Raw genomic sequence first — 14,474 nt, 5'->3', positions numbered from 1 at the left:
CTGGTATGAATAATGTATGGAAAAAGAAAGTTTGAGAATGGCCAAAAGTAAAAAGATCAAAACGTTACTAAAATATATATGTATGTATGAAATAAATGAGTGATACCATATTATATCCTCTAGCATTGGAGAGAAAAACTGCATTGTGATGTTCGCGGAAATTAAAATGGGCAAAACCCGTAATCTAATGCATAATATGTTATAGTTATATAGTTATTGTAACGACCAATTGCAATTTGTTTTAAGTTTAGGACTTATCGTTAAATAATTCTTTATTAATGAAAAAGGATTATAATCGTGAAATTTAGCGAATAGTAACATATTTCCCAAAGCAACTCTGAATATGATTCACCAGTTATTGACAGATCAACATTTGATTTTAAATATTAAGAGTTCGGTGCTACTAAACTTTTCAAAATTGGCACCAGTTTTAAGCTGAGTGTTAAGATTATTACAGGCACCAATTTTAAAACGTTTGTTGGCTCTCATAATACTAAAATATAAAAGTTGATCTGTCAATAATTGGTGCACTTACCCTAATTAAAACATGATGATCCGTCAACTCTTAGGCCTCTCACCAACTATAAGCAGAAAGCTACGACTTGAGAACCCACGATTTTGTTCGAATGCCTATGATTTGTTGCCTTAGTATTCGTTCGGAAACATCAAATTCCTCCCGCATCCAATCCTTACAATCCAAATTCCTACGTAAAATCCTTGATGCTCCTTATTACGTTACAAATAAACTCATTCACATAGACCTTAACATCCCATTCGGTGCAGAATTGGCTCAAAACAGATATGCGTATTTTCATTCCAAACTCCTTAACCATCCTAACCCATTAATTCTTAATTTATCATCCTTAAGAATCCCTGATAATCCTTCGAGGCGTCTGAAAAGAAGAAGGCCACAGGACCTTCTAATTTAAATTAATGTTTGAAGTACCACCAATGGGTGGTTCCTTCCCAAGATTTTCAAGTGTATATGAAACATACAACATATTTACTTATTGTATTATTTTGTACAGTTGTAAATTACATTAAATAAATAATAAAAAAAAAATTTTTTCGCTCTGGAATTATCACATTTAATCCATCGATGTATCAGGAACGCACAGGCGGTATCGAAGAAGACGGAAAATGTGGGTGAATCACATTTGCGCTAAAAGAAACGAGGTTCAGTGAATCTTTTCAGTTGAAAGATGATTTCCAAATCGACGATGACCACCACTTCTCCGAGAAAGGATACATTCGTGATAAAATTACTTCTAAATTAACTTTTCACTGCTAATTTTTAAGTTTACTTCTTTCAAACTCCTTAGCAATTAAATCCCATCACAATGGGATCGGTTCGCTCTGTGTCGGACGAAAACTGACAAAGGATATGGGCCTAGTGGACGCGGTCCCTCACAGAGCCTTATGTTTGGATCGTTCGTGCGTTAATCTGCGAATTCGGACGAATTCATTTTCCAGTGGACGAGAAGCCTTATAAACCTCCTCTTCGGGCCTAGAGATGGATACCCTAGACTGTATAAATTCAATTAACGCTACCCAACATATAGAGGCTGGGTGGGCCCCGATGCTGACTTACTCCTACAATAATTGAATAAATCTATTTGTCACAGTTGGATTCAAACGCAGATCTTGGGAGCTATAAGCACGGTGCCCTACACTCTGAGCTATACCGCACCCTACATATATAAATACTATAATAAATTAATCTATAAATCCATCCAGGGACAGGATCTACAGAAATGTATGTTGAAAAGGTCCATGTTTAATATTGTTTGATTCATAAATGATCATATTATTTATATTCATATTCATATTACTTATCATAATACATTATTTAATTCATACATGCTTACGTATTTATAGCAAAAAGAATCGATCAAGAGGACTTTGAAAAAAAAAAACTCCATTTTTATCTACAAAGTCAAAACTAACTCGGTGTGAAACATTAAAAGAGTGAAAACATTTAAGAATGGCTCTTTATAAATACAAACATTAAATAGTCAACAGCCACCAAAACTATTATCTTATACGGATATAGAAGGAAAATTCCTAGTTCCAACACCGCATAATACTCTTAAAAAATTCGATGCACGGGTTAAATTTTAGAACGATGCCATGTAATTATTCCTTCTTTGGAAAATGCTACATATTGTGGTGTTAATATATATTTTTTTCAATAAAAATTTTTATAGTAAATTGATGGACAAAATTGATACAAATCAGGATTGAAATAGAAAATTCCTTATTTAAATTGTCTAGCCATATATATGTATATGTGATACTAAGCTATTGTTGGGTGATAAAATGTATCAATAGAGAAATGATATTAAAAATAAGGAGAAGGACCCCAATACTGCAGTACGCAGCTGAAAACAAACACAAATTTGAATTTGATAATAGAATAATTTTATATAGTGTATAATAATTGTACATAGTGTATGGAAGGTTAAAAATAGTTTGTTAATAAGAAAGTGATAGTGTTAAGTTGATCTATCAATTTTTAAAAGTTTTAAAAATCAATGAAATTGTGACAAAATTGGTAACTAGACATAAGCTTAAGCAAGCTTATTAATAATAAATATGATTCCCTATTTATTTACTGTTTCTGGTGATTTGTCCGATATTAATGACCTGGGCAGAATAATCTGCCAAAAGTTTTTAAATATTTCAATTTGAGGTGTAAATTTATATTTAATGAAATGAAAAATTGTTCATTTTACTGGGACTAGGTCCCTTTAGATCAATTACAAAGGCAATTTTAATTTTATAATAACATTAATATTGTCCATAAAACAGTGTGGCCACACTTAATTATAACTTTTATACAGAGAGAAAAAATATATTAATTAAAAAACTAATTGACTAAGTGAACACAAAACAAATAGTTAATAACAAAATATATGTACTATTATTCATATTTCAGGTATGTTAAAATATTATTAATAATGTTGTTAAAATTGTTAACAAATGAATGTATAATAAAAGCTGTTGAATGTTAGATTGTCCTTGGGGATGGCCGAATTGGCTAAAACGTTAGACTGTTATAGAAATAATGAAGAGTGTTGAGACGTATCCTAGGTAGAAAGAGAAAAACTTTATTCAACAAAGATGCGCTACCCAACTCCATCGGGTTGCTACACATACTTATTCAAATCTAATCATCATCATCATCATTTTTTTTTCTTAATCTTACAATATATAGTCATAACATGTAAACAATATATAATAATAACGTATTACTTTTTATTCTTTATCATTATTTTGTTTTCTTCTTTCTATACTTTATTATTTCTTTTGTTAATCCATCTTTTTTCTCTTTCTTTCTCTTCTATAATTTGTTTTCTTTATATCTTCCTATTCAACCCTTCATGACATTCATATTTTTTTCCTCCATGTTATTTCTCTATTTAACATAAATAAAACACACCTAACATACAAAATACAATCAATATTCATTTTAAATAAAAAGAACATAAAATCTTAATTTATATGCCATATAATTGATAAAAGTAGGGATATATAGACAGATATATAAATATACATAAAAAAATGTATTTATTTAAAAAATTTTGTTTCAACGTTATTTTGCTTTATTTTGTTCATTGAAAAGTACTTACGGAAAAATACTTTGATCTCTTGGGAGATCTATGATACTGCTAACCATGAAAACTTGAAAAATAAATATGGCAATATGTGGTAATATGTCAAACAACTCTTCAACAATCCATATTGTTCGTAATATTACTTATAATATAAGTCGAGAGGGTAACACTATTTCAAATATATGGTAAATGTAGTTGATAATAAAGGACAGAATTACAATCTTTAGTATTATTTAAATAATATAATGGTATGTTTTTTATTTTGAAAGATAAATCTAAAAGAAAAAAAAAAATCAATATTTCGGAATATCAGTTTTCACTTAACATTAACAATTTCTTCAGCTTGGATGAATCAGTTACTTTCTCTCCATCCAATCACGACAGGAACATTATGGAATTAATCACATATTTTAAAAATATATTAGTCTACCTATACACCTCTGGTTACCATAAAAATACAATTTAATAAAAATATTATAAACAAATGTAAACTGATCTAATTAAAACAGATTTTTACGCAGATATTGTTCCGTGTATCTGCGAATATAGGCTAGTAGTTCTATTTTATCATGAATAGAATATATATTTCCACAATCCTTTCTAGTATCCAGAGAAAAAGCCGCATGGCCCTTTTAACAGTCTAAGAAATGTTTGTTTTCTATCATTTTCCAACGGCTAAATGTACTGCACGTTCAACAATTGTACTTTTTTAACATTACTGGCATAGATTTTTAAATGGTTACTAATAATATAAATAAAATACTCAAAAAATATTATTTTTGTAGAGAACGCCGGTGATCTTGCAAGGCCCTAAAGGTGCAACAGGAGTTGCATTTTATGAAGATATTTTTCCGTGTATTTGCGAATATAGCCTATTAATATTAAGCAAATAGCACAATTCAATTGTTAGGTGTAGCTTGTTAGGTTTTGTTTACAGAATGATGTAGTACACACAGGTGGTCTAGAACATTTGTCCCTCAGATAGGACATGTATAACCACTATATAAGTCCCTGTGCGTGAGCCTACTGCCAGTGTTCATCTGCTTCCCGAAGGTGAGTATCCTATCGAAATCTAAATCAATCACTATACCTAGGATAAAGATGGCTTTCTATCCTCCAATGATTATTCTTTTAATTAATAACGTCCTCATAGTTTCTGCTATGAAACAAGAATTAAAACTTTTATAATTATAATTTAAACCAACAGTCATCTGCATCATAAACAATAATCATCGAAACGAAAACTGGTTTTTATTATTATAATTATTTTTGTACTCCCACCCTCCATAGCAGCCTTACTTATCTATATCTATATCTGACTTTTAGAACGGACAATTTCAGCGAGTAGGTTGTCGATGAAAGACATGTCACAATCTCACAAGAGCAGATCGTAACGCTAAAAAAGGCCATCCTTCCCCGCCTGACCCGCCCCGCTAAGCCCCCGGAGAGCGAGGGCCCTATATCACTTTCGAAATATTAGCTTAAAACGGGAAGGAGAGACTTCGAGATAGAGCAAAATATTTAAAAAGCCCCTGAAATCGAAAAACGGCATCTGGTTTTGTAGTTCTTAATAGCGAAAACAAAAACAAAAAACTAAATGATATTCATACCTCTGGTCTCATAAATTTCTGTTCTATTTTTACAGGACAATCAAAAGAATATGGCACTGAAGTATATTCTGCTCTGCGCTCTGCTCTATCATATGGCTGTGGTAAGATCTACGATTCATAATTAAAATAATCTATGGTTAGTGTGTTCAAAAACACATAAACAGTTTTCCAAATCAAGACATAAATTATTTCCTGCTTGCTGTATTCAATTCTATTGTAACGGCTCAAACATAAAGGAAAAAGAATTGCTATAGTTATAGAAATTCGAATAAAGCATCTATGTATTATTTTTTTCGTTTATAGAGCGTGCATTGTGCAGCTAACCCCAACGCAAATGCAAGAACAAATAAGTTATTAGCAGCAATGAGCAATCTTGGAGGCCGAATCCTCTCTGGAGTCTTCGGTGGCTACAACCGCTTCCAACACGAGATCGGTTTCTCCCTGGATCAAGCGAATCGGATACAACAAGTGACTGGAAAGTCTCCTGCTGTCTATGGAATCGATTGTTCACCAGGTTGGGAGACATCTGCTGATGGCCAAGAAACCAACATCATCGATTGCTTCAACTCTCAGGCCGTAGATTACGCCAAAAAGGGAGGCATCATAACCGTCAGTCACCACCTACCGAACCCTGTGTATCCTGGCAACAGGGTTCCAGGCAATAATATCAGCAATAAGGACTACGCCGCAATTCTCCAGGCCGGAACTCCTGCAAGGGACAGGTGGTGGAACAGCATGGAAAAGATCGCAAAAGGTCTTCAGGCCTACAAGGATCAAGGAATCACCATCCTATATCGTCCCTTCCACGAGATGAACGGAGACTGGTTCTGGTGGTCAGGTTTGCCCGACGAAAGTCAGAATGGAGAGAGGCAGCGCCTTTTTAAGCTTCTATGGCAAGATCTCTTCAACTTTATGAAGAACAAGGGACTGGACAACATCCTCTGGGTCTACTCTCCCGATCAAAGCAGAGAATCTAGAACCGCTTACTACCCAGGTGATAACTTCGTCGATATCGTTGGATTGGATTGGTACACCGACGACCCAACTAAGGCGCCCAATGGTTACGATGAGATGATCAACCTAGGCAAACCTTTCGCCTTGGCTGAAGTTGGACCTTATACGAAAAACGGACAGTATGATTACGATTTGTTCATGAAAACAGTTACGTCCCGCTTCTCAAAGGCTGTCTACTTCATGCCTTGGAACGCTGAATGGAGCCCTGTTAATAACAAAAACCCTTCCGGAGCTTACAATCATCCCAAGGTGGTCAACTTGGGAGGACTGAAAGTTCGGTAGTGCTTAGAGCTTCTCTAATGTTGTTCCTTTTTGTTTTCTTTAAATAAAGATATAACTTACTAAAACCAAAAAAAATACAATACATCCTTCTTTACAATTCATCTCGAAACTGGATTAGGCAATGGTTTCGTTTTTGGATATATATATGAAATTACTAAAATTTACTTTATGTGTAAACATATTCTTTCTGTATTTCAATGTATGTATAAAAAATACGGTAAACATATGTAGCCTTTGGCCAAAAATATTGAAAATCTGCTGTCTCTAGTGAGAAGGAGTATGGTTTTGCATTCAAAGTGCTTGTTCTGAAATTTTATATTGACAAATAGAACAATAATTACTTATTTATATTTTGGTTTCAAAATTGATGTTTTCTAAAAAAAAAAAAAAACCTTTATCATGTAGTTTCATCTAATGTTTTGTAACAAACAAATAACTCTTTCAATTTTTACCAGAAATTTTTATGTCCAACCATTTTTTGTTCATATTATTGAATTAACGTGCCTTTCTTGGTACTCATTACAATTATTATGGAAATAAACCAAAATATTTAGGTAACTAAAACATTTTTCCATTATTCAGGCTATTAGTTTTTTTTATGATTATTTTATCATTTCAAATTATTTATTTACTCAATCTAGTTTTTTTTTAACTCAATCTCATCTATGTTACAATTAATATAACCATTAAAGTTGTATTTCATACCCTTTCTACAATCATCCTAAGGTGGTCGGTCTACTTGGGAGGACTGAAAGTTCGGTAGTGCTTAGAGCTTCTCTAATGTTGTCCCTTTTTGTTTTTTTAAATGAAGATATAACTTACTAAAACCAAAAAAAATATTAAGCATCCTTTACAATTCATCTCGAATCTGGATTAGGCAATGGGTTCGTTTTTAGATTTATATGATATTACTAAAATGTACTTTATGTGTAAACATATTCTTTCTGTATTTCAATGTATGTATAAAAAATATGGAAAATATATGTAGCCTTTGGCCAAAAATATGGAAAATCTGCTTTCTCTGGTGAAAAGGGTGTAGTGTTGGATTTGAAATGTTAAAGCTTGTTCTGAAAATTTTAATTGAGAAATTAAATATTATTTACTTATTTGTATTCAAGTTTCATTATCGAAGGATTTCCTACAAAAAAAAAAAGAGTGGCTACTCATTCTGAGTAGTTAATACATAAATACAAGAATACTTTGATTGTTATTACTGTTACTTGCTATATATTGCAAAATATTTTAATAAATACAACATATTTTGCATTCTTTAATCCATCCAGTTCCTGAACAGTTACTTCATTTTTGAGATGATTTCGCTTATTCCCTTATATTTCCCTCAATATTCTGGATGTAATGTTTATAGGAGGTCCTCGGGAGGATGCACGATCTTATACTTGTTTGTATGGTATCTTTTATCAATCGTGGATATGTCTGTTTTCTTTCAAAAAATATCCAGCCCCGAGAAATTGTAGCAAGGTCTGTCGAGTAGCACTCAACTTTCTGGACTGTATGCAAGGTACAGAACTTCATTAATATGCATCTTTAGATTTTTTCGTACAACTCTGTTTCTAATTATGATATTATTCATCTGGCATTACATCTGGTTCGCCTTTGAAATTTTATTAGCTATTGAATGATCATATCTGTCCCACTTAATGGGGAGCTACATTTTTCAACTAAAGCAATTGTAATTGCAATTTCATAACTACAGTTGGTGGTTGATGAAATTAGTAGTTGTAATTGCAACTACAGTTACTTGAATAGTTACTTTAAAAAATTGTATAAAACAGTGATTGAAGTAGTTTAGGCTTTTAAGAAATAATTACCTGCAATGTATTTATATTCAAAATGTTATTATATTACATGTACTACATTATTATATACTTTGTTTTGCAAATCACGCGTAACAGAATATAATTTTAATGCAAATAAATGAAAATTATCTAAAGAAACATAAAATAAGTAATATGAAAAAAAAATAATGCAAATTCCTCCTTATTTTTCAAATTGAACAAAGTATAGTTAGTAAGTGTGTGGTTGTAGTTATTAATCAATAACTACAGTTAATTATATTGAAATAATTTTTTTTTTTATAATTTATTTACAACTGTATACATATATACACATCAAGTAAATTTGCTGTAAGTGATATTATGACATGATACAAACATGTGGAGAATCTACCCATTGATAAAACTCCAAAAACATTTCTAAAGAAGATCTCGAGGCCATCTTCTTTTCAGACACCTAGAAGGATTATTAGGTAGTGAAGGAGAAGCCAGGTTAGAAACGAGTTGGTTTGGGTGGTTGGGAAGTTTATTATGGAAGGATTGGTATCTGGTTCTGGCCAAATCGGCAACATAGGAGACTTTGAGGTCCTGATGGATGATTTGATTTGTGACAAAGTAAGGAGCATTACAGATTTTACGAAGGATTTTGGACTGTAAGAATTGGATTCGAGAGGAATTAGATGGTTTAGTGGAGCCCCATAGCTCAACTCCGTATGTCCAGATAGGCCTTATAACAGTCATGTAGATCAGTCTTTTGTAATGGTTTGGAAGATTAGACCGTTTGTCTAGTAAATGTCGTAATAGTCGGAATCGACGAGCAGTTTCCTGTCTTTTCAGTCTTGATATTACCTAGTAGTTGGATTCATGAATAACAGCTACAATCACTGTAATTGCGAAACCAAGAAAATAGAAATACAGTTACCAACTACATTTTTTTAACTGTAGTTGCGATTACATAACTCGTATTTATTAGTTGAACAAGGAGTTAATTACGAAGGTATTTACCTACTACACAACTCTGCCACTTATTACCGTAAAATGGGGTAAATCGGACCTTCACCGAAAAAAGGATTTGGTTCATTCCTGGCTCATTTTACACTGTCACAGTCTCTTGAGCACTTTTCTGCTTTCTTGCGGCTCGTTTGGAATATTAAAGGCCCAAGGATCGCAGGGTCCAACAACCGCTTAAGGATGCAGGATGTTGTGGTCTCAGCACTGATCCCTGTGGTGCTCCCTGCTGATGGTAGGAGCCTAGAGTTAAAAACATTCCAACTGAAATCTTGAACATCTAGAAAGGCTAATAATGGCTTGAAGACAAGAGAAACCGGAAAGAAAAATTTTGTTACTTAGCTTTTATATTTATTCTGGTTTTAGACAAATCGCATACTAGCCTAACTTTTTAATTTCTCTGATTAAAAATCTAGTTGATTGAAAAATCAGTAAATTCCAACGGCCACTGGTAAGTGAATAGCTGCTTAACATTAGTTTAAAAATGGATTTCCTCGAGACTGCTTATGTTGGTGCTGTTTTATTTTTGTGTCATACATCGTGGGGCGTTATTTAACCGCTTCTATACGTCAATGTCTATTGAGCTTCACGTTAATACGGGCACGACGAAATCGCAACTGGGAAATTAAGAGTAACTAGTTGATCACAAAAAAAAAAAAAAAAAGACAACAGGGCTGGAAGACAATGCTGAACATTTATAATCAGTATGGTGGTTTAGTCTCTTGTAAAACCAAAGTAGGATAAATTTTGATTTTTTTTGGTGTGAAATAAGCTTACATATAAAAAAACACGTAACGTCTTCTTTTTTATTTTTTGACCCTTATTAAAAATATGATATGACAAATAAATATGATGTGAGTAATATTAAGAACAAGACTACTTGCGGCCTCTAGACCAGCGGTTCAAAACTAGGTCTCGTGGAATTCTGGGTGTACCAATTGTGAACCCTAGGGTACTGCGAGCAAATGTCACTTTTTCAAAATATTTCAAAAATATATATTTAAATAATAAAAATACAGTGCACTCCTACATATACTTGAAGTTAATTTTTCTACACATGAATGATTTAGTCACAAATGTGTTATTTAGCTCGACAAAGTTGCTGCAAAATTTAGCCCAAAAAGGTTACTGCGGCGAAAAAGTTTGGTAACCGCGGCTCTAGAAAATCAAAATGGTTAGTGGAGGACGATGCTGAACATTTATAATCAGTATGGTGGTTTAGTCTCTTGTTAAACCACCAAAATGGTGAAAGTAAAATCAAATAAGGTTTGATATTTTGCTGGTGTGAAACAAACTCGCTTATTGAAAAACATCAAACTGTCGTCTCTCATTCCACCTTTAAAAAAAAAAATACCTATAACAACCATTTTTTCCCTGTAATGAAGGGCGATGAACCATATAACTCTATTCTCCCATATCAAACATGCAGAAGTGCTTTAACATTTGTAGATGTGGGGAAGAATAAATTTATTCGGAGGAAATTATTATTTTCAGAAAGTATTAAAAAAAAAATCCCTATAATGGTATATTACCTATAAATGTGTCTTTTTTAATTAGATAAAAGTTAAGTTTAGAGTTTGGTTATTAAGTGTTGTAATAGTCGGAATCTACGAGTGGATTCCCTGTCTTTTCTGTCTCGATGAGGATTCCGAGTTATTCGTTTGTCCAGATGTAGTCCTACTATAGTTTGTCCGGTAATCAGTTCGATTGGAATAATTAGTGTATTAATAAAGGATACCGTAGGGCAGGATAACTAAGGTTCACGACGAAGGGTAAAGGTGATTATTGGGACTTATTTTTATCCTCCAGTTTTGAATATGTGAATTCCAGAAGGAGGTCGCACGAATGACATAGAATTTGATGAAGGAAGCATTCCGACAAGAGAGTACATATAAATCAATTAATCGTGAGTATTGTTTAATAACATGGTTAATCATGGGTCATTTTAATTGAATAATCATTACACGGAATCGAATGACTTTAGAAGAGGTAAACAAAAATCCTGGTGGATTGAACAATGCAAGATATGTATAAAATTATATCTTTAAGCAGAAATTTTGAATTCTAATTTACTATGGAAAATGTCTAAACCATTTATTACTTGCAATCAGTTCCAAATTGAATAGATGTGGTAGGGAGGTAAATTAAAACTTCATCTCAGAACAAAATAATAATAAAAAAAAAAAAATCAGAATTCTGTTTAATAACTTGTTTTGTTATTCGTTACATCATTTTTTTTTTGGTTTCATTTCAATATATTTCCATTGAATATATATTTGATAGAAGCCTTACTTCTATTTTGAAATGCTTTGCCCAATCAGGCTTTGGAATAAAAGGTAAAGAAATATGCATAGTAATTATTTGTTTCAGTTAATAATAACTTTATTAGACAAAAAAACTGTAAGATATAAGCTCTAACGAACTTTCACTTCTCCTAAGTTGACCACCTTAGGGTTATTGTAAACACCCCAAATGTTCTTGTTCTTGAGGGGGCTGGTTATGCCGTTCCAAGGCATGAAGAATACAGCCTTCGGGTACCGGGATACGATATTTTTTATGAATAATTCGAAATCGAAGTGTCCCTGACTTTTTCCATAAGGTCCAACTTCGGCGAAGGCGAAAGGCTTTCCTAGACTGATCATCTCATCGTATCCGTTAACATAGCTGTTTGGGTCTTCCGTGTACCAGTCCAATCCTACGATGTCGACGAATTTGTCACCGGGATAGAAATCTTTTTTGTATTCTCTACTTTGATCCGGGGAGTAGACCCAAAGGAGGTTGTCAAGGCCCTTATTCTTCATGAAGTTGAAGAGATCCTGCCACAGGAGCTTGAAGAGGCGCTGTCTCTCTCCGTTCTGACTCTGATCGGGCAAAGCTGACCACCAGAACCAGTCTCCGTTCACCTCGTGGAAGGGACGATATAGGATGGTAATTCCTTGATCTTTGTAAGCTTGGAGACCTTTAGCGATCTTTTCCATCATGTTCCACCACCTGTTCCTTGCAGGAGTTCCGTCCTGGAGAATACTGGCGTAGTCGTTGTTGCTTATATTGTTTCCTGGAACCCTGTTACCTGCATACACAGGGTTCGGGAAATGGTGGCTGAGGGTAATGATGCCTCCCTTTTTGGCGTAATCTACTATTTGAGAGTTGAAGCAATCGATGATGTCTGTTTCATGTCCATCAGCAGTGGTCTCCCAACCTGGGGAACAGTCCATTCCATAAACAGCGGGTGACTTACCGGTCTGTTTCTTTATCTCGGTCGCTTGTTCCATGGAAAAACCGACCTCATGAACGAAGAGGTTGTAGCCACCGAAGGCCCCGGAGATGATTCGGTCTCCCATCCCGCTCAGAACCTTCAACAGCTTCTTCGTCTTAGCGTTAGCTCCGGGGTTGGCGGTGGAAAGCACGCTCTAGAAATGAAAATTACATAACTTCCAACTGTTTAAAACATAAATAAACAATATAACTATCCATACTTACCACTGCCACTTGGCAGAGGAGAGCACTATATAGTATATACTTCAACTCCATATTCTTCTGACTGTCCTGTTAAAATTAAATATATATATATAGAGTTATGACTTAATGACTGTGCCTTATTTTACTTATCGCTCAAAACAGGGCTTCCTGAGGAAACTAGCACCCTCAAAAAGTATGTTGTAGCGGAAAGAGATAGTAATCTTAAGTTGAGAAACACACATACGAAGACTGTATGTATATATATATCAATAATTTTTTTTTTTTGTTTCAGTTCTTTAACAAGTTTTTTGACTTTTAAGAGTTACAATAATTTCTATAGACTCTAAAATCTCTGGCATTCAGAAACCCGTTAATTACTTAGGTAATGAAACAAATGGTCATCTTTACCAGACCTAGGTAACTACCTAGGATACTCACCGTAGGGAAGCAGGTGAACACTGACAGTAGGCTCACATACTTGGGCTTATATAGCGGTTGTACAGTAGATCTGGCGGGGAACATACGTTCTAGACCATCTGTGTGTACTTAATATGGAAATGAAAGCAAGTTGTTAGTTTAATCAATTTGGCTATTAATAGGAGGATAGAGAAAATTAGCTTTATATTATTACAATTATTACGAATCGTAGGAAAGCATAGGAAGAATTATTGGGCTGAAAAATAGGTATAGAATTTCGTAAAAGTATTTTGAAAAATGTATCAAAATCATCATATTAATCGAAAAACAATTAGTATGTAAATAGTCTTAATTTTCTCATATATTATTTTTTGTGATTTGGGTATACAAGACTATTTTGCGGCCTCTAGACCAGTGGTTCACAAACTGGGTCACATGGCATTCCGGGCGCACCAAATGTCCCGCAGGAACATTCTGGGCGCATCCCATGGGTACTGCAAGAAAATGCCACTTTTTCAAAATATTAAAATAATAAATATACAGTGTTTTAGTGGTTTTACAGTTCATCGGACGGGGAAAATACGTTCAAGACCATCTGTATGTACTTTATTAATATGAAAATTGAAGTTGGTTGTTAGTTTAATCATTTTAGCTATTAATAGGAGGATTCAGGATATCAGTTTTATATTATTTCAATTATTACGAATCATAGGGAAGCTTTGTATATTGGTTTGAAGCGAAGAATGTTTTGTGCTCTTTGAATTGAGTATTGCCTTTTACGGTTTTACAAGGAACACATGCGTCTATCTGCAGTCTAATGCCAGCCCGGGTATTAAAACTACTGGGTAGTACATACATAGTTCGGGTGAACATACTACTACCGGTAACCTGGCTTTGTTGAAATTTTATAGAATCGAACGAGATAGAGCCATATCAGTTAGATCGATATACATCTACTTCCTTAACATTTCCATATTTCGAGACAGAATTGTCAAATTTGGCTGAATCGCTCAATTTCATTGACTTTCTAGCAAGTTTCTGATGATGTTCTTTTGTCAGATCTGAAGACACGCTCCCTATCCATCATCCACGTAGTCTTCCACGAGCACTCACTTCTCGAGCACAGGTACTTGATTGTCCTGTCATTGTTCATTCTGTTTTCCTGACCTTATGTTCTAGCCAGATGTTCTTGTTGAAGCAAAATTGAATAAAAATGTTATTATTTTATTAGTTTAGTCAGTTTGTGAAAGCGATATTTTTTTTTTTTTTTTTTT

The 14,474-nt window shown here is 33.7% G+C and overlaps 2 protein-coding genes across 2 annotated transcripts; one reads left to right on the top strand and one right to left on the bottom strand.

Annotated features, from left to right (window-relative positions):
* The first annotated feature begins 4,621 nt into the window (after positions 1–4,621).
* Positions 4,622–6,821, top strand: LOC106689102 (mannan endo-1,4-beta-mannosidase). Its single transcript, XM_014433882.3, has 3 exons — positions 4,622–4,670; positions 5,263–5,328; positions 5,531–6,821. Exons 2-3 carry the CDS (start codon positions 5,278–5,280, stop codon positions 6,521–6,523), a joined length of 1,044 nt encoding a protein of 347 aa, XP_014289368.1. The 5' UTR covers positions 4,622–4,670; positions 5,263–5,277; the 3' UTR covers positions 6,524–6,821.
* Positions 6,822–11,681: 4,860 nt separating this feature from the next.
* On the bottom strand, positions 11,682–13,252 carry LOC106689101 (mannan endo-1,4-beta-mannosidase). The gene is made up of 3 exons (XM_014433881.2): positions 13,222–13,252; positions 12,805–12,870; positions 11,682–12,734 (listed from the first exon to the last, which is right to left on the bottom strand). The coding sequence occupies exons 2-3, from the start codon at positions 12,853–12,855 to the stop codon at positions 11,739–11,741; spliced, it is 1,047 nt and encodes a 348-aa protein (XP_014289367.1). The 5' UTR covers positions 12,856–12,870; positions 13,222–13,252; the 3' UTR covers positions 11,682–11,738.
* Between the last annotated feature and the right edge of the window lie 1,222 nt (positions 13,253–14,474).

The sequence above is a fragment of the Halyomorpha halys genome, unplaced genomic scaffold, assembly GCF_000696795.3.
Source record: "Halyomorpha halys isolate HHAL.00 unplaced genomic scaffold, Hhal_1.1 Scaffold1278.1, whole genome shotgun sequence".
Classification (NCBI taxonomy): domain Eukaryota; kingdom Metazoa; phylum Arthropoda; class Insecta; order Hemiptera; family Pentatomidae; genus Halyomorpha; species Halyomorpha halys.
Note: the sequence above shows the minus strand (reverse complement) of the source record. Positions and strands in the feature narration are given on the sequence as shown.

Bases quoted from the DNA above. Each gene is read 5' to 3' on its own strand.
- LOC106689102 (XM_014433882.3), top strand. From the start codon at position 5,278: ATGGCACTGAAGTATATTCTGCTCTGCGCTCTGCTCTATCATATGGCT. The intron at 5,329-5,530 runs GTAAGATCTACG...TTTCGTTTATAG, and splicing joins TGCTCTATCATATGGCTGTG to AGCGTGCATTGTGCAGCTAA.
- LOC106689101 (XM_014433881.2), bottom strand. From the start codon at position 12,855: ATGGAGTTGAAGTATATACTATATAGTGCTCTCCTCTGCCAAGTGGCA. The intron at 12,735-12,804 runs GTAAGTATGGAT...TTTCATTTCTAG, and splicing joins TCCTCTGCCAAGTGGCAGTG to AGCGTGCTTTCCACCGCCAA.